This window comes from Penicillium subrubescens (assembly GCF_028828155.1).
Source record: "Penicillium subrubescens strain IBT 31985 chromosome Unknown utg000005l_segment0_segment0, whole genome shotgun sequence".
Lineage (NCBI taxonomy): Eukaryota > Fungi > Ascomycota > Eurotiomycetes > Eurotiales > Aspergillaceae > Penicillium > Penicillium subrubescens.
In genome coordinates, this window is record NW_026643155.1 from 5,272,620 (window position 1) to 5,298,713 (window position 26,094).

At 49.5% G+C, this 26,094-nt stretch overlaps 12 protein-coding genes across 12 annotated transcripts; 3 read left to right on the plus strand and 9 right to left on the minus strand.

Moving 5' to 3' along the window:
* Window positions 1–481: 481 nt before the first annotated feature.
* Window positions 482–1,175, minus strand: N7473_008449 (uncharacterized protein; the record flags this gene model as incomplete). Its single annotated transcript, XM_057154389.1, has 3 exons — window positions 482–942; window positions 998–1,070; window positions 1,140–1,175. The coding sequence occupies 3 exons, from the start codon at window positions 1,173–1,175 to the stop codon at window positions 482–484; spliced, it is 570 nt and encodes a 189-aa protein (XP_057008727.1).
* Window positions 1,176–4,468: 3,293 nt separating this feature from the next.
* Window positions 4,469–6,370, minus strand: N7473_008450 (uncharacterized protein). The gene is made up of 4 exons (XM_057154390.1): window positions 6,272–6,370; window positions 5,969–6,212; window positions 5,756–5,905; window positions 4,469–5,701 (listed from the first exon to the last, which is right to left on the minus strand). The coding sequence occupies exons 1-4, from the start codon at window positions 6,337–6,339 to the stop codon at window positions 4,637–4,639; spliced, it is 1,527 nt and encodes a 508-aa protein (XP_057008728.1). The 5' UTR covers window positions 6,340–6,370; the 3' UTR covers window positions 4,469–4,636.
* A 429-nt stretch (window positions 6,371–6,799) lies between these two features.
* Window positions 6,800–8,905, minus strand: N7473_008451 (uncharacterized protein; the record flags this gene model as incomplete). Its single annotated transcript, XM_057154391.1, has 1 exon — window positions 6,800–8,905. The coding sequence occupies one exon, from the start codon at window positions 8,903–8,905 to the stop codon at window positions 6,800–6,802; it is 2,106 nt and encodes a 701-aa protein (XP_057008729.1).
* Window positions 8,906–9,488: 583 nt separating this feature from the next.
* On the plus strand, window positions 9,489–11,850 carry abp2 (putative ARS binding protein Abp2; the record flags this gene model as incomplete). Its single annotated transcript, XM_057154392.1, has 2 exons — window positions 9,489–10,145; window positions 10,198–11,850. The coding sequence occupies 2 exons, from the start codon at window positions 9,489–9,491 to the stop codon at window positions 11,848–11,850; spliced, it is 2,310 nt and encodes a 769-aa protein (XP_057008730.1).
* A 556-nt stretch (window positions 11,851–12,406) lies between these two features.
* On the minus strand, window positions 12,407–12,880 carry N7473_008453 (uncharacterized protein; the record flags this gene model as incomplete). Its single annotated transcript, XM_057154393.1, has 3 exons — window positions 12,407–12,611; window positions 12,663–12,712; window positions 12,773–12,880. The coding sequence occupies 3 exons, from the start codon at window positions 12,878–12,880 to the stop codon at window positions 12,407–12,409; spliced, it is 363 nt and encodes a 120-aa protein (XP_057008731.1).
* Window positions 12,881–13,665: 785 nt separating this feature from the next.
* On the minus strand, window positions 13,666–14,139 carry N7473_008454 (uncharacterized protein; the record flags this gene model as incomplete). The annotated part of the gene is made up of 3 exons (XM_057154394.1): window positions 13,666–13,873; window positions 13,921–13,973; window positions 14,044–14,139. 3 exons carry the CDS (start codon window positions 14,137–14,139, stop codon window positions 13,666–13,668), a joined length of 357 nt encoding a protein of 118 aa, XP_057008732.1.
* Window positions 14,140–16,149: 2,010 nt separating this feature from the next.
* Window positions 16,150–16,832, minus strand: N7473_008455 (uncharacterized protein; the record flags this gene model as incomplete). Its single annotated transcript, XM_057154395.1, has 3 exons — window positions 16,150–16,504; window positions 16,556–16,608; window positions 16,719–16,832. The coding sequence occupies 3 exons, from the start codon at window positions 16,830–16,832 to the stop codon at window positions 16,150–16,152; spliced, it is 522 nt and encodes a 173-aa protein (XP_057008733.1).
* A 1,090-nt stretch (window positions 16,833–17,922) lies between these two features.
* Window positions 17,923–18,475, minus strand: N7473_008456 (uncharacterized protein; the record flags this gene model as incomplete). The annotated part of the gene is made up of 3 exons (XM_057154396.1): window positions 17,923–18,114; window positions 18,163–18,291; window positions 18,356–18,475. 3 exons carry the CDS (start codon window positions 18,473–18,475, stop codon window positions 17,923–17,925), a joined length of 441 nt encoding a protein of 146 aa, XP_057008734.1.
* An 811-nt stretch (window positions 18,476–19,286) lies between these two features.
* Window positions 19,287–20,194, minus strand: N7473_008457 (uncharacterized protein; the record flags this gene model as incomplete). Its single annotated transcript, XM_057154397.1, has 2 exons — window positions 19,287–20,048; window positions 20,108–20,194. 2 exons carry the CDS (start codon window positions 20,192–20,194, stop codon window positions 19,287–19,289), a joined length of 849 nt encoding a protein of 282 aa, XP_057008735.1.
* Window positions 20,195–21,225: 1,031 nt separating this feature from the next.
* On the plus strand, window positions 21,226–22,455 carry N7473_008458 (ketohexokinase; the record flags this gene model as incomplete). The annotated part of the gene is made up of 6 exons (XM_057154398.1): window positions 21,226–21,269; window positions 21,343–21,739; window positions 21,790–21,948; window positions 22,004–22,065; window positions 22,123–22,233; window positions 22,284–22,455. The coding sequence occupies 6 exons, from the start codon at window positions 21,226–21,228 to the stop codon at window positions 22,453–22,455; spliced, it is 945 nt and encodes a 314-aa protein (XP_057008736.1).
* A 246-nt stretch (window positions 22,456–22,701) lies between these two features.
* N7473_008459 (ribosome biogenesis protein BRX1) lies at window positions 22,702–24,049 on the plus strand. Its single transcript, XM_057154399.1, has 2 exons — window positions 22,702–22,990; window positions 23,053–24,049. Exons 1-2 carry the CDS (start codon window positions 22,749–22,751, stop codon window positions 23,900–23,902), a joined length of 1,092 nt encoding a protein of 363 aa, XP_057008737.1. The 5' UTR covers window positions 22,702–22,748; the 3' UTR covers window positions 23,903–24,049.
* A 696-nt stretch (window positions 24,050–24,745) lies between these two features.
* Window positions 24,746–25,696, minus strand: N7473_008460 (Rab family GTPase; the record flags this gene model as incomplete). Its single annotated transcript, XM_057154400.1, has 5 exons — window positions 24,746–24,867; window positions 24,943–25,023; window positions 25,088–25,477; window positions 25,605–25,617; window positions 25,676–25,696. 5 exons carry the CDS (start codon window positions 25,694–25,696, stop codon window positions 24,746–24,748), a joined length of 627 nt encoding a protein of 208 aa, XP_057008738.1.
* Between the last annotated feature and the right edge of the window lie 398 nt (window positions 25,697–26,094).

Genomic DNA, 26,094 nt, shown 5'->3' on the forward strand with positions numbered 1-26,094 from the left:
TTGAGGAGAAGAGAAGAGAAGATGAAGAATTTGGATCGAAGTCGGTATTTATAGGGAGACTTTTGGGTCAGAATAGGCGAGGGAAACACCATTCTCAAGCTCTCGAGTAGACCGTCAAATCGGGCAAGTATTGCCTCTTAAATACCTATATAGTATTTGATATAGATGATACGCACTCGCCCTCACCTTGTGCCTGTCTATGTCTCTGCAAAAACCGAAATAGTGTACGAAATAAGGCGATTTTAGCTTAGAAGTGAGAGACGGACGTGTGAATATTGTTGCACCTAACCTAGCTATGTTCTGACTGGTCACATTCCAAGAGCATTGACGAAATCGAGAGGAAGGAAGAAAGAGCAAGGAACGAACACAAAAAGATTAAGCTATCCCATAGCTGGCCACAAAGGATGAATTTCACGAATGGCAAAAAAGGAGAAAGGAGTTAACCACCAGCGGCATCGTGATAGCGGAAGCCAGAGATGGATCACGCCTCACCTCCGCGCTGGTAATTGTTCCAGAAGGTCCCCCGGTGGCGACTCTTACTGCGGGCTTCAATTTCCACCTGCAAAGCGGAGGCCTCCGCAGTCTCGTCGCCAGCCGGGTTCTTTCTCTTCTTGCCCTTCTGGCGAACCATACCGTTGCGGTCGTCTTTGACAGCAGGGGCATCGGCGGAGTCGGAGGGGGTGGTTTGTTTAGGACGGAGGACTAGAGTGGTCTTGGACTTGCTGCCGGCAGAGACATCGGAGTCATATCTCTGGCCCAACTCCTCGATACGCTTGAGGGCGGACCGGTTGTATCCCCATTTTCGTTTTGCCTTTCCCTTTGCCACGCTGGCGGCTCGGGCGGCATGGGCTTGGAGGAGGATCTCGCGCTGCTCACGGCGCCGTTCTGCGGCCTTGCGGGTGATGGTACGTAGGTGTTGCATGAGGGCTTCTGGGGTGCAAGCTGACGGAATTGTCAGGGACCAAACATCATTCATCTTGAGCGGGGATTCACTTACAGCCACCCATAATTTCCGCGGTGGTCTCCCAATCGAACTTGGAGCCACAGGTCTCCCAGATGGCGACGAGGAGCTAAAAAACGATTTCGTCAGCATTTTTCGCGCATTTTTCGCGCCCATAAGTGAGAGTATCAGGACTGACCTTGTTGTCCCACTCGGGGGTCCAGACGATGACCATGGCGATGACAAGTGAGTTTTGATAATACTGACGGGCGGATTCTTTGTTGGCGATTAAAGATAATGCGAATGCGGCGGAAAGTTGTGGGAGTGAGAATGAAAGGAAGCGGGATGTATCTGAAGTTTGGATTCTTCGGCTTCACAAGACGTTTGGATCGTTCGATGGGATCTGAGAGCCCTGTTGATATCTTTCTTTGTGATAAACAGATAGATGTGGCTCGCTGTATTGGTATCAATACGGAGTCAGTATAGTATCCTGGCCAATACCGGATAGATAGTCATATGAGACTTACAATGGCTTCTTATTTGAGACATAGATCAGGGAAAATTCGAGATAGCGTCTGGAGAGCACTATCTTAATGTCTTCCTAGTTCTAAGAGCAATGTCAGTGATGGTGGCTCTGCGCTAGGTACTCCACGCTAGTCTACTTTCTACATCTACTCTCTTCCAGTGCCAAGATTTTGGACTTTCTGTTTCGCGGACTTGGATACACTTTCTGAGACTTTCTCAATGCCTCCCGTTTGACACTCTCAACTTCGATATTAAGATGGTTGAATCTTCATCTTATTGTTTGTGTAACTCAAAAAACGTAATGGATACTTTCAATCTACATCTTCGGTACCTATATTTGTTCGCGCTAGCTGTCTTGCGGAACGACAGGACGGATTGCTGCAGGATGAATGATACTTTCACAAAAGAGTGACAGAAAGGGGTGGAGCACGAATGAATAGAAATATACGAATTTTTTGAGCATGAGAAGCTTGATTTGAATCTGATTAAGGCATACAAGCAGTGGTCTGCATTGTAGGATGGAGTTGGCTTGAGGTTAGATCTAAGTAGGTCACGTGGAGCCACGTGTGAGGAAGATGGACCATGACCATATGTACCAGAAGTATCTGGCTCTCAAGGCCCCGCCATACATAGGAGCTTGGGTAGTACATTGAGTTGATTGATGAGGTATTTTGAAACCAACAACTACCCGTGGCACTGACCACCCAACCCCTACCGGGATTGGATGGTCCAACTTCCAATGCAAAAAATCCCCCCATTTACCACTTTCGCACCCAATTTATCCGCCACCACCATGAGCAATTCGTATACAGAAGAAGAGGACCAGATTAGCAAGGCTTTAGAGGCCTATAAAAGTAATAAACATCAGAAACTTTTGCTTTGGCGCGCGAATATCGCGTATACTATTCGCGCGCCTAGAGAGCTAATCCCCCTATGCACCAATTATTTACACCCTTAGTGAGCTATCCCCTTCTCTATCTTCAAAAAAAATATCAAAGGGCTCGAACATACGATCAATATCACTGCTAGCAAGGGCTTTTCTCCTCAATTCGGCTAATTTCGCTGCAGCAGCCTCTTCTTCAGTAAGCTTCTTCGTATTCTCCCTACGCACCCGCTGCACCCACTGCTGATTCTCCCTTTTAGTGCGTATAGCAATGCGTGTATTAGTATCCTTAGTAGTGAGCACCTTGACCTTAGTAATCTGCCGCTTAGTGTAATTAGTATTTGTGTACTCGCTGCGGACCTTAGTGGACTTAGCAAGGAGATTATCCTTGATAATAACCTCCTCGAATTTAGTGACGGTCTTCGTTTCTAAGCGCATCTATCGCTGTTCTACCTTCTTAACTCTGCCAGGTCGATCTAGTGGGCTTTCGATAGCCTTTCGTAGCTTCTGCTAGCTTTTTTTAACACTTCTTAGGGTTTCCGGTTCCTCAATCGAGCTTGATAATAGAACAGGTAAGATAACCCGATTACCCTACGGAGGCTGCGGCTTAATTCTGCGCGTATTATCACTAAAGATTTTATCGAAGCCCGTAAGTAGTACAAATTCACTCTCCTCTCGCTCAGTAAGTGGTTTTACTACTAAATTAGGATTAAATAGGTAAATACCTCGCTTTCTAAAGCTTCTACGAATAATTTTTGATGTAAAGGCCTTATTGCGAATTTCACGAATCCCTTACAGGAATACTACTTTATCAGTCGGATCTCTACCCTATTGAGATACTATACGATTCCAGCTTCTAAATTTGGTCTTATACGTAAGGAACGTATCACTATCTAGAGGCTAGACGAGATACGTAGCGTACGAAATAAAGCAGAAGGGGAGAATTTTAGCTTACCCGCAGTACTCAAGGAATTCGGTAGTTAAGTGCGTAGTATACCTATCGAAGAGTAATAAGCGTAGCTCGTCTAATTAATAGTCCTTTATTAGTATAATCTTACTTTAAAAAGTACGGAGATTGTATATTACTTACTCTTTTCACCGCGATTTATAGTATATTTATCGAAATATTGAAGCTATTCAAATACAAGATCTGAATTTACATAGCTAGTCTTAGCCACTAATATAACCTAATCCGGATCTAGCGACTCGTCGAACTATCTCTTAAGCAGTACGCTGCCTCGAAAGATAAAGAAAGGTAGTAATACGAAGCCGTTAGCGGAGATACATTCGATCGCAGTAAGGCTCTCTCGCTTATCAACCTCCGCGCGAGCCCTCCTACGCCCAATTAATCGAGTACGAGAGGGCTACTGCCCTAGTATAAAGCCGGTCTCATCGAAATTGTAGATATTGCCGTGCTTAATCTGTTTAATCACCGGTTCTAAGCCGTCAAACTACTACTGCATTATCGCAGCAGACACCTTCGCTCTCTCCGATTCAATCTGCTTATCGGCAATTAGTAGAAGATTAGGGTCAATCCGCTTAATAAACGAATAAGCCCACTAGTGATTGACTAGCTTTAGCCCAGGGGGTCTATTTTCAGCATTAGCTAGCCGTAGAAGGATTGCTGAGGTTTTTGGCACGGTCGCATCAGGATAATCCCTTTCGTACTACCGCCAAAGCAGTAGAATTGCAAGATCCTCGATATCTCTACTATTCAGCTTGATATTAAGCTTGCTCAGGTTATCAATAGTGCGTACAATTGCACTCTCCTAGGCCTCAGTAAGCAGGCGTAGGCGATTCTGGTTACCAATCTTCGACGGTAACCCTTGAGACCTGCGGCGAAGGCGCCAGTAGGATACACCATATTCGCGCGCTAAAGCAGAAATATTGTGATTTTTACCGCTTTGGTAGGCCTCTAAAGCCTTGCTAATTCGATCCTCTTCTTCTGTATACGAATTGCTCATGGTGGTGGCGGATAAATTGGGTGCGAAAGTGGTAAATGGGGGGATTTTTTGCATTGGAAAATTTTTTGCATTGGAAGTTGGACCACCCAATCCCGGTAGGGGTTGGGTGGTCAGTGCCACGGGTACATGTGTTTAGGGAAAAGAAGAGTATGGAGCTTTACGATAGAAATAAAGTCATGAATTGCCTAACATCCATCAATCACAAAAATCAGGGAATCTATAATGGGAATAGTAGCACGCCAAACGTTCAAAAAAGTCGAAGTCCGTCGATCTTGCCAGGAGAAGAATCTCTCAGCTCATAGAATTCATCGTAACTCAATTAACTCAACCATAGTGAAGCTGCTGAGACGGCCCAGAGGTTGGTGGCGTCGAAGATGCCCAAGGACCGCTCACAAATTGAGGATCAGAGGCCGCTATACGGGAAGCGCTGGCCGAGGTCGTCCATTGGCCCTGAGGAACAGTGGATTGACTGGAATGCGGGTGATAATTCGCTCTGTGCTGGTTGGTCACATCGCTATGTGTGCTGTTCTGCGGCTGCTGGGACAGATAATGGTGCACTCCCGCTTGGACGACAGGGTTCTGATAGTGTTGGGGGCCTCCGTGGGCGCCCGGGGCCGTGGGGAAGACCATCGAGTTGAAACCAGGGCCACGTTGCGTCCGAGACATATCAGTGCTCTGATAAGAGCTCTGACCGTTGGACAGCTGAGGACCGTAATCATGCACCGAAGGCTGTGTGTGAGAACCAGCACCAAGACCGTCTTGTTGGTCGTGTTGAAATCCTGCGCTCTGGTGGGATTGAGACCGGGACAAGGGATGGCTCGCTATATTATTGCCTTGATTCGAATTACCATGCGATTGTGCGGAAAGTGAGCCGCGAGGCTGGTGCATTTCTACCTGGTTGCCACTGTGGGCGCTCCCCGTATGGTAGGGAATGGATGGCTGTGAGGATCTCGATGCAGGTTCTCCCGGATGCTGCCCACTGGTTTGGGGGATAGGCTGGGACCCATAGAAGGGTTGAGACAAGTTCGTTAGGCTATAATGATCGGACGAAGGTTGAGGCGGATGACTCGATTTGGTGTGATGTCCTCCGAGTTGCCATGCCGGCTGGGATGAAGAGAACACAGGTTGAACAAGTCCAGAGCGTTGACTCCCTGGGTATGCTATCGAGGTTGTATATGCCGACATCTGAGATGGTTGTTGCGCGTCCATGGGAAAGTTGTGATACTGCTCTGTGGTAGAGTTGGCGGTGGGCCCACCTGGGAGCATTTGTGTCATCTGGGCATGGCTACCCCAGGTCGGTTGTTGATGGTTTTGCACCGGATATTGTCCTTGGTCGGCATAGACTGGTCTATGATCGGGGTTTCCAGGGACACTTTGGTGAAATTGAGCCTGAGTATCCATCAGCAATGCGCAATAGTGTCAGTCTATAGATGTCTAACACACTGCTGCGTAAGCCCCACTACCAGATGGGAACGGCTGTGTATAGGATTGGGCTCCATGCTGGACATTATGAGCCGACTGCCATCCTGATGTTCCCAGTGACCCTTGCATGGAAGTGTTTGGTTGGTCATTGAGCTGAGAGCTTAGGGGGCTCTATTCCACCATCAGTGCCATTCTTCCAATTCTCTTGCAGACATTGTGAGCGCGATCCCGTACGGAAAATCTCGCCTTGTCCGCCGCCGATTCCATTCGTTCCACCAACGAGTTTCCGGTCGCCGTCACGCAGGGACTGTTGGTTGAGGGCCGAGAAAGGGGTGCTTGCGAGGGCCCTGTTCCGATGGACGTCGGGGTCGTAGAAGGCGTGAGGACGACCGGTTCGGTTGGTATGTCCCATTGTGACTTGCCGGTCGCTCGCTGGACATAGTACCACTGGCGCTGAACACCTTCCCACTGCGGTAGCCTGGACGCGCATTCGGTCAACATTGGGCAGTAAGATAACAATCATACGGGTCTACGTACCAACCATCGGGAAGTCGAGGCGGAGGGGATGATGGACCTGCGGTGTCCGCAGGAGCATCTTGCGGCATTCTGCACACAGTCACAGGATCGAAGGCAAGTTATAGGAGGACTGGAAGGGAGAAGAGGCCATGAGCGGGTTGGAGGGCGATCGTGTGGGGGCCCCCGGCCTTGGCTTGGCGATCACGTTCCATAAACGTGATCACAGAACAACCAGTCATCGAGACGGACAGACACAAGGTAACAAGAATGGAATTAGGCAACAGAAGGATAGGCTTGAGATGAATGATAATATATTTGCTGTAATTTCTAAGACAATACAAACGTGCATGGAGGAAATGCGCCTGAACCCCCCCGACCCACCATAGATTATAACTCCATATCCGTAACCGCGAGCCATCCTTTTCCGTAACCATAACGCTCCAGTGTTCCGCACCGATATCGATAAAATAGATGGAAAATATAAAATGAAAAACAGGAAGAAAATCAATAATGAAAAGCAATAATCGCCATCATAAAGCCCGTGAGAAATTACCAGGCATGCCGATCCGGGGGTTCCCAGTCAGCGCCCGCCCAGTCCTCATCACCACTGCGCTCATCATCGAGAAAGTCAGCCTCGTTGAACTGGGTTTCCGTGGGGCGCTGATTGTCAATGCGGATTTTGACCACGTTGCACATTCCCTGGCGGATTTCTCCATGCGACGATGGGGACGGGGATCGCGATGGTGAGTCCTTGAGCTGTGCAAGCCGGACACTCTGGCGCTTGGATGGAGTCGGGGGCTCACTCCCAGCAGAGCTGGGACGGGCCGGTTCTCCGCCAGCGAGCGGTTGGACAGGGTGAAGAGTGCGTTTGCGCAGGGACCGGAGATTAGGGTCGGGCGGTGCACTACGGCGCAAGAATGTTGTCTCTAGCCGATGGATCCATCGCTCACGGAAGGTAGCACGATCGCGCCAGCCAAGGTTGAGGATTACCTTGATGATCAAGCGTCGCAAGTGTGGCAGCTTGGGCGCAGCGTTGACCAGAGACATAAAAAATGACTCCATTGTTGTCCGGCTCAGCTTCTTAAGCTGGATCAGCTCGATTTCCCGAAGTGTTTCCGGCCACGTTGGAATTTGGGACTCGGTCAGAAGGTGGTCGCAATGCAGTTCCATATCATGGTAGCTTGACAAGTCGTGCATAGAAACATCCATCTTGAACCGCTCCAACTTCGGGCAATATTCACCAAGATGAGTGATGAATCCCATGTCGAGGTGGCGGTTATGACAGAGAATCAACTCTCGGAGCTCTCGCCCAGAGCATTCCAGATAAGACGTGAACCAGCCAGGAAAAACACGATTGCAATTAATCAGGGTAAGAGAGCGAAGCGTGGATGGCAAACGTGCTAGGCTGTGCTCAGCAATCAGGGAGCATTCGAAGAACTCCAAACGCTCGAGTAGAGGGAGTTCTCGTATGGACACGGCAAGCGCAAACTCGAGTGTAGGAGTGTCCTCTTTGATAAGATCATTCACATGGTATAGTCGAAGATGCTTCAAACGCTGGAAAGCCGCTCGTTGATGTTTCTCCAGCATGAATGGGAGAAGGGCAGGAGTGTCCAGCATGAATCGACCATTCCAGTCCCAGCTGCGCAGAACAATGCCTCTTTCATCAATAGCGGAGAACAAGCACTCGGGATAAACCCACTTGGAGGCGTTGATGGTGCGGGCAGGTATGCCGACGGTGAAGTCGTGTTTATGGAACAACCGAATCGTGTGCACCTGTGGAGCCGTCGCAATGAGCTTGCAAAGATCAAACCAGCCAAGCTGCGGTCCAGACTTGTAAACCAGGACATTTTGAACGTCCACATGAAGCTCTTTGACCTTTGGGGCATAGTTGATCGGTAGCGACTCTTGCGGCTTTGACAGCAGGTCTAGGAGGTCGAAGCTCTTGGATACTGGAACCAGTGGCGGGGAGTAATAAAGAGCCGCAAGCGCCGGTTCTAGGAATTGCCGACACAAAAGGCCCACGTCAAGAAGCCACTGAGTTGACTTCGACCGTTGCACCAGCTTTCCGTAAAAAAGAGGATAGGATGCTCGCCGGAAGATGTCGAAAAGGATATGATATGGAAGGGTTGCCCACGGCGGGATGACCCCCGAACGTATGAATATCTTCTCGCTCTCATCGATCCGAGCGCGCTTCTTTAGGGGCTGACCCAAAGCTTTTTTCGGGGCTTGCTCATTCGTTCTCTTGGTGCTTTTTGTCTGAGAAGGACGAGAAGGTCGATTGGTGTCACGGGGGCGGGTGTGGCTGGTGTGGTGGGAGGATGAGGTGGTAGGCGCTGGAGCGGGTTGAGATGAAGCAGGAACATTTTCCGGTGTTTGGATAGGCGGATGTGAATCCGGCGCAGTTGCACCGTTGTCATCAGATGAGTCTTCGAAGTTGACATCAGACGAGTCCTCACGATAAGACCGACGTATTCCGGATGAAGTGCGTGGGCGGAGAGAAACGGAAGATCGCCTTGATGCATTATCATTTATTGTCTCCTCCACATCCAAGTCATCATCAGCAGAGGTGTCTTCGTGGTAGGTCTCGACCTTGGTGCGTGTGGATCGGACAGGTCGAGTGCGGCTCGGACGTCCACCTGAGCGACTAGGTGCCATTACTGCCAAAGTCACCTAGATGCGGGCTGGGCGGACAGCCTGATCACATTTTTCGTATTGAATATTCGGTCGAGACGGAGGCGGTGAAGAGGTAGAGCAGAGGTAAGTCGATCGAGGGAAACAAAGGGGGTTGAAGGTGTAATGAATTCGACAGGAGCTCTTTGATGAGGCGATGGCAGGAGCGATCGACCTTATCGATAAGAAAAAGCAGCCCCAATACGCTAGTCCCAAATAGGATTAGTGGCTCAGGTGACTGCACCAGGCAATCAACCCCCGCCCTCAGGCAACAACACTAATCCCAATTAGGCACACTAGAGGAAGCCAAAATTAGAACTCAGCTTGAGCTAAGATGGCGCTTCCAGCCACCCTGGGGGGAATCCTCGTGGGTGGTTTCTTTCGTGAACTTCCATTTGATTAGATTCCAGTCTCCTAAGGCGTTGCTTCAGTTCAAGATTGACCAGCTGGGAACAATCATGGTGCCGACCGATTGATTACGTTCCATACAATCAGCCCAGGATCCCGAGTCAACAAAGCTAATCTGCTTTTCGCTGCGGTCGGGGGCTTGAACTTGTGAGGGGATTCAATGGAAAACACCTTCCCAGTCATGATGGACTCCAATGAGCGCTCCAATCAAACCGGCATCGGATCGTCTCAGATGGTGATCCAGCAGTATGCGCGATATCCTACAGCATTAGAGTCCACGCTGCAGAGCGCATCCTCTCTGGGGAGTGCTCGAAGCCAACTCGAAACCCACAGATCGCCTCCGCTCCATCGTAAAGGGACTCCTCGAAGCATACAGTCCTCTCCACGGGGAATGCGCTCAGCGCTACCGCCATCATCAACCGCTCGGTCTGGCCCGTCCATGTCTCCACCGGTCTTTGATGCCTTGCGTCACTCTCCGATGAAAGATGCAGCAGACCAGGCCGAGTCTCGAACTCTGCCATCACGAGAGATCACCGATGAGACGATTGACGATGCTTACGTTTTATTTATTTTATACTGCAATCCTAATGTACCTTCTTCTGTCGATACGTCAGAGCTTCGCAAGACATTTCGCTGCCCTCCGCGCAGTGATGGCAAAAGCTTCAGTGTTTTTACCCTATTCGAGCTTATTCGGAAGCTCGATAACAAAGAACTCAAGACCTGGATTCAATTGGCGATCGAGTTAGGCGTCGAACCACCTTCAATGGAAAAGAAACAGAGCACACAGAAAGTCCAGCAGTATGCTGTCCGACTAAAGGTAGGCGCCCATCTTCTCCGCCCGGCATATCGTATCTCTAATCGCATATCAGCGTTGGATGCGTGCTATGCACGTCGATGCTTTCTTCGAGTTCTGCTTGGGCCATCCCCATCCATACTACACCCAGCTTCCTCCCTCCGGAACGTTCGTCAGTGAATCCCGCGATGGCGTGCCGCTTGAGGAAGATCTTGCTCTTCGAGCCTTGGTTCCACAGTGGAAGCCCAAACGCGGCCGAAAACGAGCGGATGAACGAGAGCTCGAGGAGGACAAAGCAGCCAAGAGGCCACAGCTCGATACTTCGGTGGCTGGTTTGCAACCCCGCGGGTTTCCAAGTCATTCAATTCCATTCCCGCAAAGTGCCATTCCTTTCAGCGCCTATCCCACTGAGGAAGATCCTTGGATGACAGCATCGTCTTCATTTCCACCGCCTGGTGCCGCCGACCAACAAGGTCACGATCTACATTGGAGACTCCCGGAGCGTGAGACCTCGCCTGCGGGCTACCCCCAGTCTGCGATCATTCCCAGAGGAACTCAGCCCTCGGAAGCAATCATGTCGGCTGAGCCACGCTCTGCTGTCACTCCGTCGTCAGGGGAGAAGACACGCGCCCGGCGGCGACACGGACCTGCAGTGTCATCCGCTTGGCCAAACAGCAATGGCGCGATAGCTGGAAAGGGTCGCGGGAGACCACCCAACAAGGCCTCGACATCGGGTTCATTTTCCACCTTCCAAGTCAGCTCGAGTCGCGATTCATCCCAAGTTCCCCAGCCTAATGTCATTCAATCTTCCCCACTTGTTGTCCATGAGGACCCTCCCAATGCCTTGTCAAACTCGTCTTTCAGTCAGTCATCACTCCCTGCCAACCAGGGACGACCGGGTAAACTCCAGTTACAAGTCCCACAACATCAAGGCGCTCCAGTGCGGCTTGCTACCCCTCCAACACTTCTTGTGAACGGTGTCAATGGTGCGATCGTTCCCCAAGGTCAAGGGCCACATGAGCCCCACCCAGCCAACAGCCTTGATAGCGTCCGTCATATTGGTGCGTTCGCACAAACAGAAGCTGCTGCAACCGAAAACAGAATATCTCTAGAGGACATCATCCACACGCTGTCCAATGATCTTCTACGCATTCGCGTCACAGGACGACCGGCTCCTATCGCCCCTCAAGAGGCTCGGGTCCTAGCTTCAGCGTTGGTCATCAATATGACTAACATGTACTCGCATCTGCCTTGTTCTCTTCCCTCAACACTGCTGGCCTTTCAGCTTGGTATCGGGCATCATTTCGGCTTCCCTACGAATAGTCAGCACTCTATAACCGTGACCACTGAGCATGCTGCCAATAATACGACCGTAGCTGGTAGACCAGGCTCTACAGAGCCTCTACGTTCAACAAGATATACCGTGACGTTCGAGTATAATACCTCCTCTCGTTTCTCTCTGCAGGTAGTGCTCTCGAACAGCGATACTGGCACTGCACCCAGTCGGAACTTCAGCCAAGCGGCCGCGCCTTCCCACGCCTTGAATGAAGTCGATCACAATGATGATCTGTCTAATTTCGGGCTTGATGATGACGATCTGGATCACTCAGTCTCGGACGCTACATGGAAACAACGTTATATGAGGCTCCGAACTCAGATGCAGAAGAAGGAGCGGTCATTATCTCAGTACAAACGCAGGATTGTTGAGTCGGTGATGGCGGACATATGAATGACCTACACGATCACGATATCAGTATTTATACCCTGGTTTCAGATACCTTTGTCTACGAGCGTTATGCTTCTTTTTTGATACGATACCCATCTACATCTCGTTGTCAATTTCTACATGTATTTTTTTTGCGTGATACCTAATCTGACCTTACATTGTACTTGAAGTCCTTTCTGCATGGGAGTGTTTTTTGTAGAAGGCTGCGGTCTATCTCACCTAGAATCACTAAAACGCATGTCTACATGAAAGGACGGAATATGTCATGGTCCGATAAACTGCCAGAGTATCATAGCTATTTATTGAGCTCAATCTGCTAGTTACAACCATGAAAATGAAAATGAAAGAAAGCATAAGAGGGTAGATACCTAGTCATGGCTTGCCTGCGGTCCTCCTTTGTCGTTCATGACCGTGAAAGCGGCACATGAAGAGCCAAATAACTCAATCGTGAACGAGAAAGTCACGCGGCAATCACCATCCCTACTCCATCTTAGTTGCTGTAAAATCACGCCGCCGTACGTGCTTCTGAAAGTCGACTATCATCAATGGGCGCTGTGCTCTAAGCCTCGTCCAAGACTTCCTTGGCCTCGTCCTCTTCCTCGAGTTCGCTGCGCTTGCGCTTGGGAGCCCTCTTCTTCTTGGGAGTCGGAGTCTTGGGACCAGGTGTAGGTGGGACAATTCCATCCGCAGACGCTGCGCCGTCCCTTCGCTGGAACGATCTGTTCAGTCCGTAGGACTTGAGCAGACGTTCGTAGCGCTTGGCACTAGGTGGAGTCAGAAACTATGGATACTTCGATCTGGTTTTGGAAACCTACGCTGCTTCCTTGGAAATGCCCAGCTGATTCGCGAGTGTCGCCCAGTTAACCTGAAGTTGGGCAAATGTTAGTAACTGTCGGGTTGTTTCAGATTTGTGAGGGAAGCGTACCTTCTCGAGCTTCTTGCTCTCGGTATGCATGATCACGTTCATCAAGAACCAAGTCTGGTCTCTGCCCGGGTCATCGCTCGAGTCCTTGTCTTCTTTGGTCGAGGCCATAGTGATGGTTTTCAAAGTGTGGGTTTGTTTGTAGTATAATGTTTGGTATTGAGGAAGATGGAGGGTGGATGGTGGAGAATGAGAGAGTGGGAAGAATTCGAGAGTGGGAAAGAACTAAAAGCAAACCGATAAGCCAGATGGCCGGAGTATCGAGAGACCAGGCAAGATCACAAGCCAGGCACAAACCTCTGCCAGGTACATATGGTCATGTGTTGCAAGGCTTTATTGCTACATCTGGTGTTTCCACTATGTTACCCCTACTCGACGATCTTCACGGCCTATCTCAAGAGGTTATGTTCTGTCTTCTATTGGATACAATTCCCAGTCATGTTTAACTATCATCTGCCTTCTCCAGACAGCGCTCATATCCTCGTACTCCATGGAATCTGGCATTTGCTCGGTTGGGGCCTCTGAATTGTGATGTATCCAATCTTGACCTACGTCAAACACCAGTAGCAATTGTCTAAGTAGCAATTGTCTACAATCCCGGGAAACTCGTGTGGTATGCAATATTCCTTGTGCTAGATACAAACAATAAAAACGATCAATATCCAAGAGCCCACGAGCAAATGTACTAGCAAAAGCCTCTGCGGTCCCTTCCATATGGACTGGACGACGCACGCAAGCCACCAAATAAAACGGCTCCTGGGAGGCAAATTGTAACAACGAAAACGATAAACCAAATGTGATTCCCCGTCCCATATCAAATGTCAAGCAATCAATGGCAGAGTCGTGCGTGTCGGTCAATGCCGGCTCCAAGGATCATTTACGAGGGGTGCGAGGACCTACTCATTGTCCTTGGAATCCGGAACCCCCTCACTCTCCTCGACCTCAGCATGTTTGCGCTTGAGAGCCTTGCGTCTCGGCGGGGAGCTGCCTGGCCCTGCAGCAGAGCTCTCAGCCTGGGCAGAACACGCGGTTTGAGTACCGGGCTTAGGGAGGTAGGTGGTGTTCAAGCCATAGGAAGCCATGATGCGCTCGTACCGCTTCACACTAGGGCAAGTTAGCTTCAAAAATGTGTTCCGTCTCGGGTGACTGACGCGGCTCCTTTGCTCTTGATGCCCATCTCCTCGATGAAGCCATTCCAATCGATCTGGAGTTGTATGAAAATTAGTGTCCGTCAGATGAGTAGATCCTGTCAGGGTAGATAGGACGTGTCGTACCTTTTCCAGCTTCTTCGCCTCGGTGTGCATGATCAGGTTGATGAGGAACCAGGCGGGGTCCTTGTTCAGGTCGTTCTCGTCCTTGGTAGAAGACATCGTTGCGAGAGTTGATGGTGCTGTAGTTGATGTGGTTTTGATTCAAGTTCTTTGTGATGATGAATCGCGAGAGGTGTGAAGTGGTTGGAATGGAAGAGAGTGAAGGTGGTATAAAGAGAAGATGATAAGCGCGGTGATCGAGGAATGAAGGCGAAGCTAGATGCAGTGAAGGTCAGCGCTTTGTTCCCTAATTTCACTCAGGTCATTCTCTGTGCTTTTCCGTGTTTGCCTTTCTGGCTAGTGATTATGGCATGTTCTGTAGCTAGTGTAGGAAGCACAGACAGGTTGCGCCTTCTGTGCTGGATATAAACTTTGAGGATCGTGAGAATGAAGTGAAGAGAAAGAGATTACCGTAGACTACGCGAGAAGAATTATCCGTTATAAGCATCTGAGTCGTTCTTCAGATTTCTAGAAGAGTTTCTCGGATACCAGGGATCTTGGTTATTTGAGATAGTGCTACATTCAAAAAGAAGTTCGTGCCATAAATGTTCTCGCTGTTCTATCCTCATTCCCGTGCAAGTTACCAAGTCATGTCTCTCCCCATGTTGACTTCCTCTTGGAGCACCATTGTGGTCTAAATGTTGTCCACATCATCCTTGCCCTCGTCTTTGACCTCGGTCTTGCTGCGTTTGCGCTCTCTTCCCCCCTTCCGCTGCTCTGACATGTGGAGGCAATATGGGTCATGGGGGCGCTCGTGACTCTTAATCCTGGGTCTGGTTAGCTTGCTTGAATACTGGAATCTCCTTCAAGCAACCTTCATGGCACCCATGATCTTGATGCTAATTTTCTCGATGAACGCGTGTCATTCCACCTGCAGGGATTGGGTGTCAGTAGCAGTAACCAGGAGTGATCTGGGGAAAATGGGCTGGCTAGTAGGCGTCATACAGGCTGCCAGATTCAGCGTACATGATCACGCCCATCTAATGAAGCATTATCTGTGTCGAGGTTGGCTTTGTCCTGAGGGGCGAAGGATATGTCGAAGTTGCTAGAATGGTAGGTCCGTTCGTGGATATTGAGTCCAAGAAGGTTGTGGTGGGCTATCTCACACTAGCAAAGGAAGGAAGTGGAGAAGCAAGAGAAAGAGACGAATTTTGGATATAAAATATTGCTAAGCCAGGAAATTGAAGTTTGGATTCAAATCAGTCAGGCAGGGTGCCGTTGTTGATAGAGAAATATCTAGTATTGAACCGCTTCATATCCACCACAGGATACGTGACCGATGCCTCTCTCTCGGAGGATTTTATTACTGAAAATTGTCTCGAGGCTTTATTTAGATAATCATATTAGCATATTCTCAATAGAAAATTAGAGCAGTGTCAGGGAATTCAGGCGAGTTACCTTCGTGTCCACTGTTGATGATCTTTCTCTTGCCTGCCTGTTCACTCGATTGACAGAGGAATTGTTGTGTACATAAAAGAGTGTGAAGTAGCGAGCGTTTGGGAGCTCTCTAAGGAACAGTCTTGTTGGCGGGTGGCTGGAGTCCCCTTGTTTGGTGATTCTTATGTCGCTTTTTGGCCTTCTTTTGATGGCTTTGATTTAGGCTCCAGATGTGGAAAAAGCCATCGGTAAATACCGATGCACATCTACGGAAAGTTCGCGCCTCAGGGCTGGAAACTCCCGGTTTCTTGCTCTGAGAAAAGAGGGATGCACATTATTGAGGTAGTCGATGAGGACTCGAGTTGTAGAATGATTGAGATATTTAGCAAGTCAGAGTTGGCTACAAACATGGAGATTACCCGGTAAATGTAAACTTTTGCCCATCATGGATAGTATTTCCGTGCTAGATACATATCATGGCATGTATGGAGATGGACAGAACTGAAATGAAGGATCATCGCATAGGTATGGTACGCCCAAGCTCAACATTGCCGTTCAGGAGCTTGGAACGAATTCAAAGAAACACCAGAGGGCTTTGTAGTCGAAGATCCAAATGCAGAGCACAGGCAAATTCCCCAATTCACATGAAATCGCGAGGGTGTCGCGTCGTCCGCTTCACCGCCGAGTGCTAAGCTACTCCTCCTCTTCAGCATCATCGGCATTCTCGTCGTCCTTGACCTTGACCTTATCATCGTTAGCATCCTCGGCCTCAGTCTCGGGCTCAGGCTTGACCTCGGGCTCAGCCTCGGGATCCCGTCGCTTTCGCTTTGTGGACTTGCGCTTTTTGGTTGGGGTGGTCTTGTCTGAGGTGGTTTTGGCCGAGCTTTTCTTGGTTGAGGTTTTCTTGGCTGGAGTGGTCTTGACTGGAGTGTTTGGCTCCGACGCAGCCGAATCTCCAGCTGGAGCGGGGTCTGCAGCTTCCGCGCCCCTGAGGGTGTATGCGCTGTTCAGCCCATATGATTTCAGGAGACGCTGATAACGCATCGATCTTGGAAAAGTCAGCTTTTTTGGACACTGCACTTCATGTCAAATCGCTTACGCTGCAGTCCCGGTCTTGATGTTCAGTTTTTCTGCAATCACATCCCAGTTGATCTAGAGTGGAGTAAGTGTTAGCAGTTTTGTCTTGGAGTAGGAAGGGGTGCATTAGGTAGTAATGTAAGTAAGGCGTAGGGTCTCTTTGATGAGAGTCAGAATCATCATACCTTCTCAAGTCTGCCATGCTCGCTGTGCATGATGCAGTTGATCAGGAACCAAGTTGTATCGGTATCGGAGCCCTTCTCCTTCTCCTTGGTCTTGTCCTTGTTCGGGGAAGACATCTTGATGATTTTTGCTTGGGTGGAATTCGTAGTGAATAAGGTTATGAGGTTCAAGCAAACGCTCGGGGTTCAAGCGAAGTCGAGGTAGTGAAGAAGGAAAGAAGAAAAGAAAGAGAGAGAGAGCAAATAAATAGAGCGAGATGATCGGTGGAAAGTGGTTCTCGATGTTTGCTCTACCCCAGTGACTTCGTGTTTCAGTCCACTTCGATCTCGGAGGGTTTGAGGAGACCTCTAGCTTGACTTCTAACTTGCGAGGGTATATCAGCTCTTACATCAACGTACGTGTGTGTCAGTATCAGGATTCTTCTATTGGGTGCCAAAATCAATACACGGATCCAAAACTTAAACATCGTTAGATTATTCCTAGGCAGCACAGGCTCCTCAGTGTTAGATGGGCATTTTCGCTGAATGCTTCAACACCGCAAAATATCAGTCGCGCCTTCTAAGATTCTTTTATCGTTTTTTATCAGGAGGGTTTGTCTGAAGGAACCTGGGGAGAGAACAGTGAGTGACATTCATGAGCTTAACCAATCAGCACGAGAGCTTGGGGGGATTTTGGGGTGGTATCCATGTTTCACATTGGTGAAAGACATGCATGCTTAAGTACCAAGTGAATTTCATCGTTGAATATCATGGAGTGTGATATCAGGCTGCTGGAAGAAGAGGAAACTGAGACCGTATATCTAGGTTTTGTCATCGCACGTTGACCGTCAAACACACTCTGATAATTCCCAACCCTGTGCTTACTCCATAACATCCTTGGGTTATTCTTAAACTAGGCCTGGACAAGTTTACAGTCCTTGCCAGAATAGAAAAAGAGCATGGATAGACTGGGTAAATTTCGACTCCCTAAATGTATCTTGGCGTTGGAAGTAAATGACAACCACGGCTCACGATATTTCCATCATCACGTTCGCTCGTTGTGAATGCACTGCACCAGCGCTAAATTCCAGTCCTATCCTGTATCAACGCGAAACCAAGTGTGGGACCGCCGAGTATGCGGGTAATCTGCATCCATCAAGAGGTTAGTTGAAAGGGCCGGTATGAGGATCTTGTGGAAAGCAAGACTCACCGTGAGGAAGTAAGAAGTCTAAACTTCGTTCTCGCTGACCTTGTCATCATCGACCTTGAGATCCTCGATCTTGGCCTCCTCGGCCTTGGTCTCGTCGTCCTCAGCCTTTGGCTCAGATGCCTTGGCAGCCTTGGGCTTGCGGCCACGCTTCTTCTGGACCTTGTCCGGAGACACCTTGGGGCTCGCAGGAGCCTTGGGGCTGGTGGGACCCTTGGAGAATTTAGTTTTGTATTCTCAACATTGTATTTGGGCACTTACACCAGCGCGAGGAGGGTAGGACATTTCGACCCGGATGTCCTCGTACTTCTTCTTCATGGCGGACCAACGGTTGCCGAGGGACTTTGGGTTGGTATAACCCAGGGCCTCGGCAACGGCAGCGGCATCGATCTGGAATATCATTAGAAATTTTCTGTTATCAGGTTTTGTATCGGAATTAGCGAGTATCACGTACCTTGTGAGTATGAGGATCGATCTTGCGGAGGCACATGGCCATGATCGCATTGTCCTGCTGCTCAGTGGTAGAGGCAGAGTCGGAACCTGGAGCAGCCTTAGCAGCAGCCTTGGGAGCCATTTTGAAAGTTTGTGAAGTCTTTTCGAGTAGCAAGAGTGTGGCTTCGATGAGGGAATAAGGGAGTTTCGGGGAGCGAGGAGATGTGGAAGGGAGAAAGAGGAGGAAGCTCTGAGGCAAGGTCGCGGTGAGATTAAATTGTGCAGGCTCGTTATTGTGGGCGAGATCCAAGGGCAAACATATTTTCCGGGTTTTCCTTGGAGAGTTGCGTATATCTAGAGCTCCCGGCATAAATTGCGGATCAAACATTCAGTGTATATGAGGGTCGCAAACGACTAAGTATTCTGCCGCAGCCAATCACTAGAGCATCTCCTATGCTCTATGGACTCTATTGGCATAATAGAATGACTTTTACGGACCAAGAACTGTAGATAGGTAGAATGGGTATTGGAAACGATATGCACCCGACAATCATACTCTTGAGTGCTTAGCTGATAGTGCCCGTGAATGTGTTCATGATGTCCCTGGCTTCCAGTCTCACTTGCAGAGCCACCGTTACTCCATTAAACTTGACAATCAAACGGTGAGTATTCATTCTTGTCCCTCCAGTTGTACTATGTTTCAATGTGATACCTTTTGTTGAAATCCGCTGATTTAACAATATCCCTTTGGTGCTACCCAATTTGGGTCCCTCATGGTCTATGAGTGCGAATATTTTTGTCCGAATGAAGCACTTGTCAAAACCTCGTGAATATGCTTTTCCTACAATCATGAGGGGTGTCTATAAGAAGCTCATTCTATTTTTGCTGGTACAGACGACATACTATCTCACAATCTGAAATAATGCTAGAACTCAAAAGGATTGACAGTCGTACTACTCAATGCAGATCTTGTCGGTCGACACTTCCTCCGCTTTGATCACCACACTCTCAATACTTTTCTCACATGTTCCTGGTTCCTCCTTGATCCTCGCTGGGGAGGGAGCAGATTCGTTTTGCTGCTGTGGTACGAGCTCCCATGGTATGACCGGTCCGCTGTGGAAACTGGGTGTTTGGCTGTGGAAATCCTGCCTGTGGAAATCTTGTGGCATTGAAAAGGCCGGGTATGTTGTAAAAGCTGATGGATTGGATTTCAGGACGGGGGCGTACGTGCCCGATGCCAGAGAATATGGCCCACCGACCACAGCGTGTTGGGGCTGAGGTCCATACGAGACTGGGTCCAACTGCTCGATGTACCTGGGCGGCATCATTCGTGGGGACAACATGTTTTGTGCGGGAGACATGAGCTGTGTAAATGGAGAAAAGAAGCCTTCTTGGGGATTGGATGGGCCCTGCATGCCGTGGGCATCGGGGTTGCCGGGCTCGTATTTGACGACGAACGGGTTGGGATTGGGCTGGAACGGGGACTCTGTTGGCTCGAGTTTTGGCACGACTCCTGGTTCGGAGAATGGAGGGTGTGGCAATGTCTGTGGTGTCTGCAAATCGCCCTTCAGGTCGCCCTTTCCACCCTTCTTGGCATTCTTCTTTTTCGCTCTGGGGGTACTCGGGTCAATCTGGGATTTGAATCGCGAGTATCGCATGCGGGCGGCATGGCCGTTTGAAATTTCGAGATCTGATGCAACTTTGTTCCAATCAATCTGGCAAATGTGAGTATTTTGGCAGGCAAGATCGAAGTCAACGAAGATGATCCACTCACATCCTTCAAGTTCAACTGTTTGATAATGGCGTATAGAAACTTTGGCGTCGGACCTTCTATGTCCAACACTTTGCTCCGTTGACCCATGATGGAGGGCCTTGGGTCAGTGTCTGGCCAGGATGAAGGAAGTTCCCAGCCCTGGTAGATTCCCGGAAGGATGCTGAGTGAATAGGTCAGAAGATGGATGATATCTGTTCAGACTCAGCACATAGCTCTGCACACCAGGTGGATATATATCTGTCTCAGAGCATGATGACTTGACAAAGCCAGGACTACAATTCCCCAGACTGTGGAAATTGAGCCTCACTCTAAGAAACAGACTCCTCTGATAACAAGAAGAAACTCTGAGTTTGCTGGTTAGAAAGAAGTGCAGTTGGTGGGGCCTGCAATCAGCCAGCCTAGCTTCAACGGAGCCATCTGGATCCCACACATGGACCTCCTCCCCCACGTGCGATGATAAGGAAGAAGATTCAATTGTACATCAATGATGTGATGAAAACCTTCCATTATCTCCATGTATAGTTTCTTTGATCATTCCACCTGAGAATAAACGATTCCTTGTCATGAATCTGCATGCACTCACGTGCCTGCCCTTGCCCTACCGGCTGCATGAACAATCAGGCCTAGATACCGCTCAATGAGATGGCTTTGAAGCTCGTCGATATCAATGAGGTTAAACTTCTACAGTCTAGAGCAAACTACTTCAGAAGTAAAGAAAAGCAAAGGCGCGCGTAGGTTTGGGCCCATCATGGTTCACCACAGCCGAGCTGTCATTTCAAGACTGTTGATTGGCTGCCTTGGAGATGTGGTAATTACTGAAGTAGCATGAATGGCTGAAAAAAGGCATCAAACTTCAATGGAAGAGACCTGCTGCTGAGAAGATCAACGATCGCAAGGCATCTGCAGCGGTTAGACCGACCTGCCAGGTAACATTAAAGATGGATGGGGAAGCGATGACATCCTGACTAATCTGTGCGGATGGATGCCCCGCGGCAGGAAGTGGATCCTGATGCAGTATCATGGCCGAGTTGACCTTGCCGGATACTCGTACACTTTAGCGAATCAAAAGTTACTCTATTATCTGACCACAATTGGAATCATTGCAAAATCTAACAAGCATGTTGGTTGCGATCGGGGCATGTTATCTAGACACTATCCTCACGTACGTCGAGCACCCGGCGTTGCCAACTTGTGTTGGATGGTATCATCAATACTAACAAAACTATCCATCCTAGAACACCATATTATCCAGGAGAAGATGAAAAGCTACGAGCGACAAATGTGACTCGTCGGAGGGGTGGCAACTGCCCAAATACACTCGAAGTACTACAGCAACTGACATCCCACGAATCTACCGACGAAGAGCTTCCATTGGCCCTGATAACAATTTTGCCAGCCAAATCATCGATAACCTCGCAACAGATCAGATCTGCATTTAGATCACGCGTCAACTTGGACCACTGCATTTACCGAGATGGATTTGAAGAGCCGGCCTCATGCTACATTATTAAAAGCAAATCTACTGGCAGTCGCACTATCGTCAACTACAATGACCTCCCTGAGATGTCCTTGGAGGAATTTACTGGGATAGCCAATGAGCTTGGTCCAAAAGCAACTTGGGTTCACTTTGAGGTATGGATAGCATGGATTTCTCTAGATGCGCACTAATTTTAGTCGTGTAGGGCCGAACACCAGAGATGACCCTGCAATTTGTCCGTTATTTGCGAAAGCAATTCCCCTCCATCCAAGTGAGCGTCGAGATTGAAAAGCCTGGTCGACCGGGTCTTCAGGAACTGGCCGAGGAGGCTGATGTGGTGTTCTACGCGAAAACCTGGGCCCAGGTAAGCATAGCCTTTCTATGGCCTGGCTTTTAAGTGGTTCCTGACACCGGAATAGAACCTTGGATATAGAACGGCAGAGGAGTGCTTACGGGAGCAGTCCACACGGACACACGAGGCGTGAGTATCTCCCGATCCAAGCGAAGCCCGTGGACGAAGTATTGAGCGGGAATCTAGATCATTACTATGTTGTACTTGGGGTCAGGATGGCGCCTGTGCTTTAGAACGAGGTACTGAAGATTTCAAACATGTCGCGGCTTATACGACAGAGAACTTCCAAGTTGTCGAGTGAGTCGTGAAACTCCGAACTGGAGCGAAAGTATGCTAATGAGGGTCAGTCCGATTGGAGCTGGTGATACATTCATCGCAGGAATGCTGTATGCTTTGAATTGCAAAAGGAAGGACTGGGATCTTTCGAAAAGGTTGGCTTTTGCGAACCGTGTCGCGGGCATGAAGGTGTCTCAGGAGGGGTTCAAAGGTCTGGACCGTGCATTGCTGTCCTTCGGCTAGAGATAAGTTAGTGCCATGATGTTTGAGTTAGGTCCTGTCACTGAATGATATCCTGTGCCTCTTGATTAGTTCATTTCGTATTTGGAGATCGATCTTTGTTTTCATTTGCTTATTTTTCCAATTTTTTGGGTCTAGAAGCAGAGTGAAGTAAACATGTTGAATTGTGCCGATAACACCACGTGACCCTAGATTATTGCGGGTCTGGCGGTGAGAAACAAAAAATATTCTGCCACCAACTTTTCTCGGAAGCTTCTGCATCAACCATACCTGCTGCTCAGCATTCACATATCACCATGGCGGCAGTTTACAAGGCAGTTTCTAAGAAGAAGGCCCGGCAATTGACCGAGGATAGTGAAGAGGACTCAGATTTCCCCATGGATGAGCTCCTCGAGGATGCCGACGACACTACCGACAGTGAGGAGGAAGAGGAAGAGGGAATGGAGGATCGTATCGCTGAGGCGAGGAAGCAGCTTGCCGCTGGCTTCATGCCCAAGACTCGTGTCTTGATCTTGACGTCGCGTGGTGTCACACACCGGTTAGTATTTACGATCAATGCGATTGACCCAATCTACGGCACTTACTGACTATCATCTCTAGCCACCGACACTTGATGTCAGACCTTTGCGCTCTCCTCCCTCACACCCACAAAGAGACCAAACTCGACACTAAGAAGAAGACCGCCGGCTACAACCTCCTGCTGAACTCTCTCGCCGATCTCCACTCGTGCAACATGATTTTCTTCCTCGAGGCCCGCAAGAACGGCCAAGATCTCTACCTCTGGCTTTCGCGCCCGCCTAACGGTCCCACAATCAAATTCCACTTGAACAACTTGCACACTATGGGCGAGCTCGGTGCCGGTTTCGCCGGTAACTGTCTGAAGGGCGGACGTGGTATTGTGGTTTTCGATCGGTCATTCGACGAGCAGGGTCCGGATATGAGTGTCCCCGGTGCTGAGTACCGCGGCCTGGTCCGCGAGATGCTGCGCGGTATCTTCTGTGTTCCCAAGCGCGGCGTCAAGGGCATGAAGCCCTTCGTGGACCGCATTATCGGTGTCTTTGGTGTGGACGGCAAGATTTGGATCCGTGTCTACGAGATCCGCGAGGTTGAGGCTGGTTCCAAGAAGAAGGAGGACGAGGAGACTGCTAAGATTACCCCCAAGGGCAAGGACGCCCAGCCCGAGGTCTCTCTGGTTGAGATTGGTCCTCGTTTCGTGTTGACCCCCATTGTCATTCTGGAGGGCAGCTTCGGTGGTCCCGTCATCTACGAGAACAAGGAGTATGTCAGCCCCAACCAGGTCCGTCGTGAGGCTCGCATGGGCAAGGCCGGCCGGTATGCTCAGCGTCGGGAGGTGCAGACCGATCGTGTCACCAAGCGCACGGATCTGGGTCTTTCGGACAACTCGTCGCGGAAACCCGATGCGCTGGAGACGAGGAAGTTGTTTGCATAGAGGGGATAGAGAGGGATTGGCTATTTTCATGTGGGCCATTCTGATGGTTCGACTATTTTGTATATTTGGGCGACGATATCATTCATGGTCTGCTTAGGCGTCAGGGCAATATCTCGTAAAGTTTTATTTCAAAAAAGTATTTTGCACTTGATTTGAGTTCTTGATTATAGTATTGCACTCTCTTGTAAAGATAATACCATTCTACTTTATGTAGCTCGTGTTGCTCTGCAGATACTATGTATGTTCTTCTTGCCAAACTTTATCCGAGGCCTCAACGGGCAAGTCACCACCCGCGGTGGAGCTTTGCAGGTGGGCCCGAGGCGTCGTGGCAGCCATCTGGAACCACCGATACGACCAACGCCCCCCTGATGAGAACTGCAATACAACCTACCTAAAATAATTTCATTTACGCCAAGGATTGGTTAAAATATGTTGATTATCCAGAAAAGGCTTTCATACACAAAACCATGTAGCCATCATGACGCCCAAGCCAGTTCATTGCACCGGCGACCTTAACAGACCAACTGGAGGGAAAAGCGCAGAAACAAGTCTGGTGGAAAAGGAATCAATTTAGGTGGAACCACCCAGAGTACAAGCACGCAATAAGAAAAGAAGAGATGATGTAGGAGAAGAAGAAAAGGAGAAGCGGCAAAGATCCGAATGGTGGGAGCCATGTCCGGGGTTGGTAAACCTCCTGTCTCTTTCTCAAAGGTTTTCTACCGTATCCCAGAACCTGCCGGTGTAGCGTCTTCGCCCCCAAATTACAGACTCCATCACAGCTCATGGCCATTTCAAATTCACATTGTAAAAAGAAGAGTCGTTGCAGTCCGTTTCGTAGGCCCTTTAGCAGCAGCCCTGCTTCTGCTCGTTGGGCTGCGGGGTGAAGTCGATAGTGCGGCCCACAGGTGGGTTCGTGCTCGACTCGCCAGAGTCCAGAGCCTTGCTGGAAACAATGCGGTAGATTTCTGGGGGTAAATTCGAGTTAGTGGTTGCCTACGGAGGGGTCTCGTGCGCCGTGTTGAGATCTGGTGTTGACCTACCTGTGAGGATGTTCTGGAAGGCGAGCTCGACGTTGCTGGCGTCGAGGGCGGAAGTTTCGATGAAAGAAAGGTTGTTCTCGCCTGTTATGAATCAAGTCAGCTCTTGAGGTCCTCCGCACGCCTGGTCGTGGGAAATGAAACGTACTGGCAAATTGCTTGGCCTCCTCGGTGGGGACCGCACGCAGGTGTCGCAAATCGCTCTTGTTACCGACCAGCATGATGACGATGTTGGAATCGGCATGGTCCCGCAGCTCCTTCAACCACCGGTTGACATTCTCGTAGGTCTGGTGCTTGCTGATATCATAGACGAGGAGGGCGCCGACAGCGCCACGGTAGTAAGCGGAGGTAATGGCACGGTAGCGCTCCTGGCCAGCAGTATCCCAGATCTGTGCCTTGATGGTCTTGGAGTCGACCTGGATTGAGCGGGTCGCAAACTCCACACCGATGGTGGACTTGGAGTCCAGGTTGAACTCGTTGCGGGTGAAACGGCTCAGCAGGTTGGATTTACCGACACCCGAGTCTCCGATCAGCACCACTATTCAGGAGTCAGTATTTTTTGCTCTTGGGGTCGTTCATGTGCTGTCGTGTGTTGTGACCGAGGCGCGGGTGGGCGAGGGAAGGGAAGGGAGAGGCAAGACGATATCCGCGCGAGGCAACGTTACCTTTGAAGAGGAACTGGAGTCCCCGTCAGCAAACCGAATAAAACCCGCAGGCGTGTGGATAGGGAACTTACATCATATTCGTCGTTGGCCATTTTGGAGGTATCGGGGAATGAAAGTCGGTGGAATGAGGGGAAGGAGAAGGGAAAAAGAAACGGGAGAGGCGATGTATTGTAGACGATAGGAGAGGGAGATGATGCCTCCAGGGTGGAGTGCCTCCTTTACGTCCGAGTCACGTGCGAATGTTTGCCGCACGGCTCAACCAGCTTTCTAAACAATGCGGGATAAGTATTTGTGAACCTCTGGATAATACATGATTTTGTGATAAAGAGCTCAGGGATCATGGTTTCTGGTATTTAGATGTCAACTGTTAAGTGGCAATGACCTTAAGCTCCTTCCGGTCTGGAGATTTTTCTTTCGTCCTAGTCCTTGCCCAAACTTCAACCTCACAGCACTACGCGTCTTCTCGGTCATAGACTACATTCGCGTCTTC

Bases quoted from the DNA above. Each gene is read 5' to 3' on its own strand.
- N7473_008450 (XM_057154390.1), bottom strand. From the start codon at position 6,339: ATGCCGCAAGATGCTCCTGCGGACACCGCAGGTCCATCATCCCCTCCG. The intron at 5,906-5,968 runs GTACGGGATCGC...ATGGTGGAATAG, and splicing joins CGGACAAGGCGAGATTTTCC to AGCCCCCTAAGCTCTCAGCT. The intron at 5,702-5,755 runs GTGTGTTAGACA...ATGGATACTCAG, and splicing joins GTAGTGGGGCTTACGCAGCA to GCTCAATTTCACCAAAGTGT.
- N7473_008459 (XM_057154399.1), top strand. From the start codon at position 22,749: ATGGCGGCAGTTTACAAGGCAGTTTCTAAGAAGAAGGCCCGGCAATTG. The intron at 22,991-23,052 runs GTTAGTATTTAC...TATCATCTCTAG, and splicing joins TCGCGTGGTGTCACACACCG to CCACCGACACTTGATGTCAG.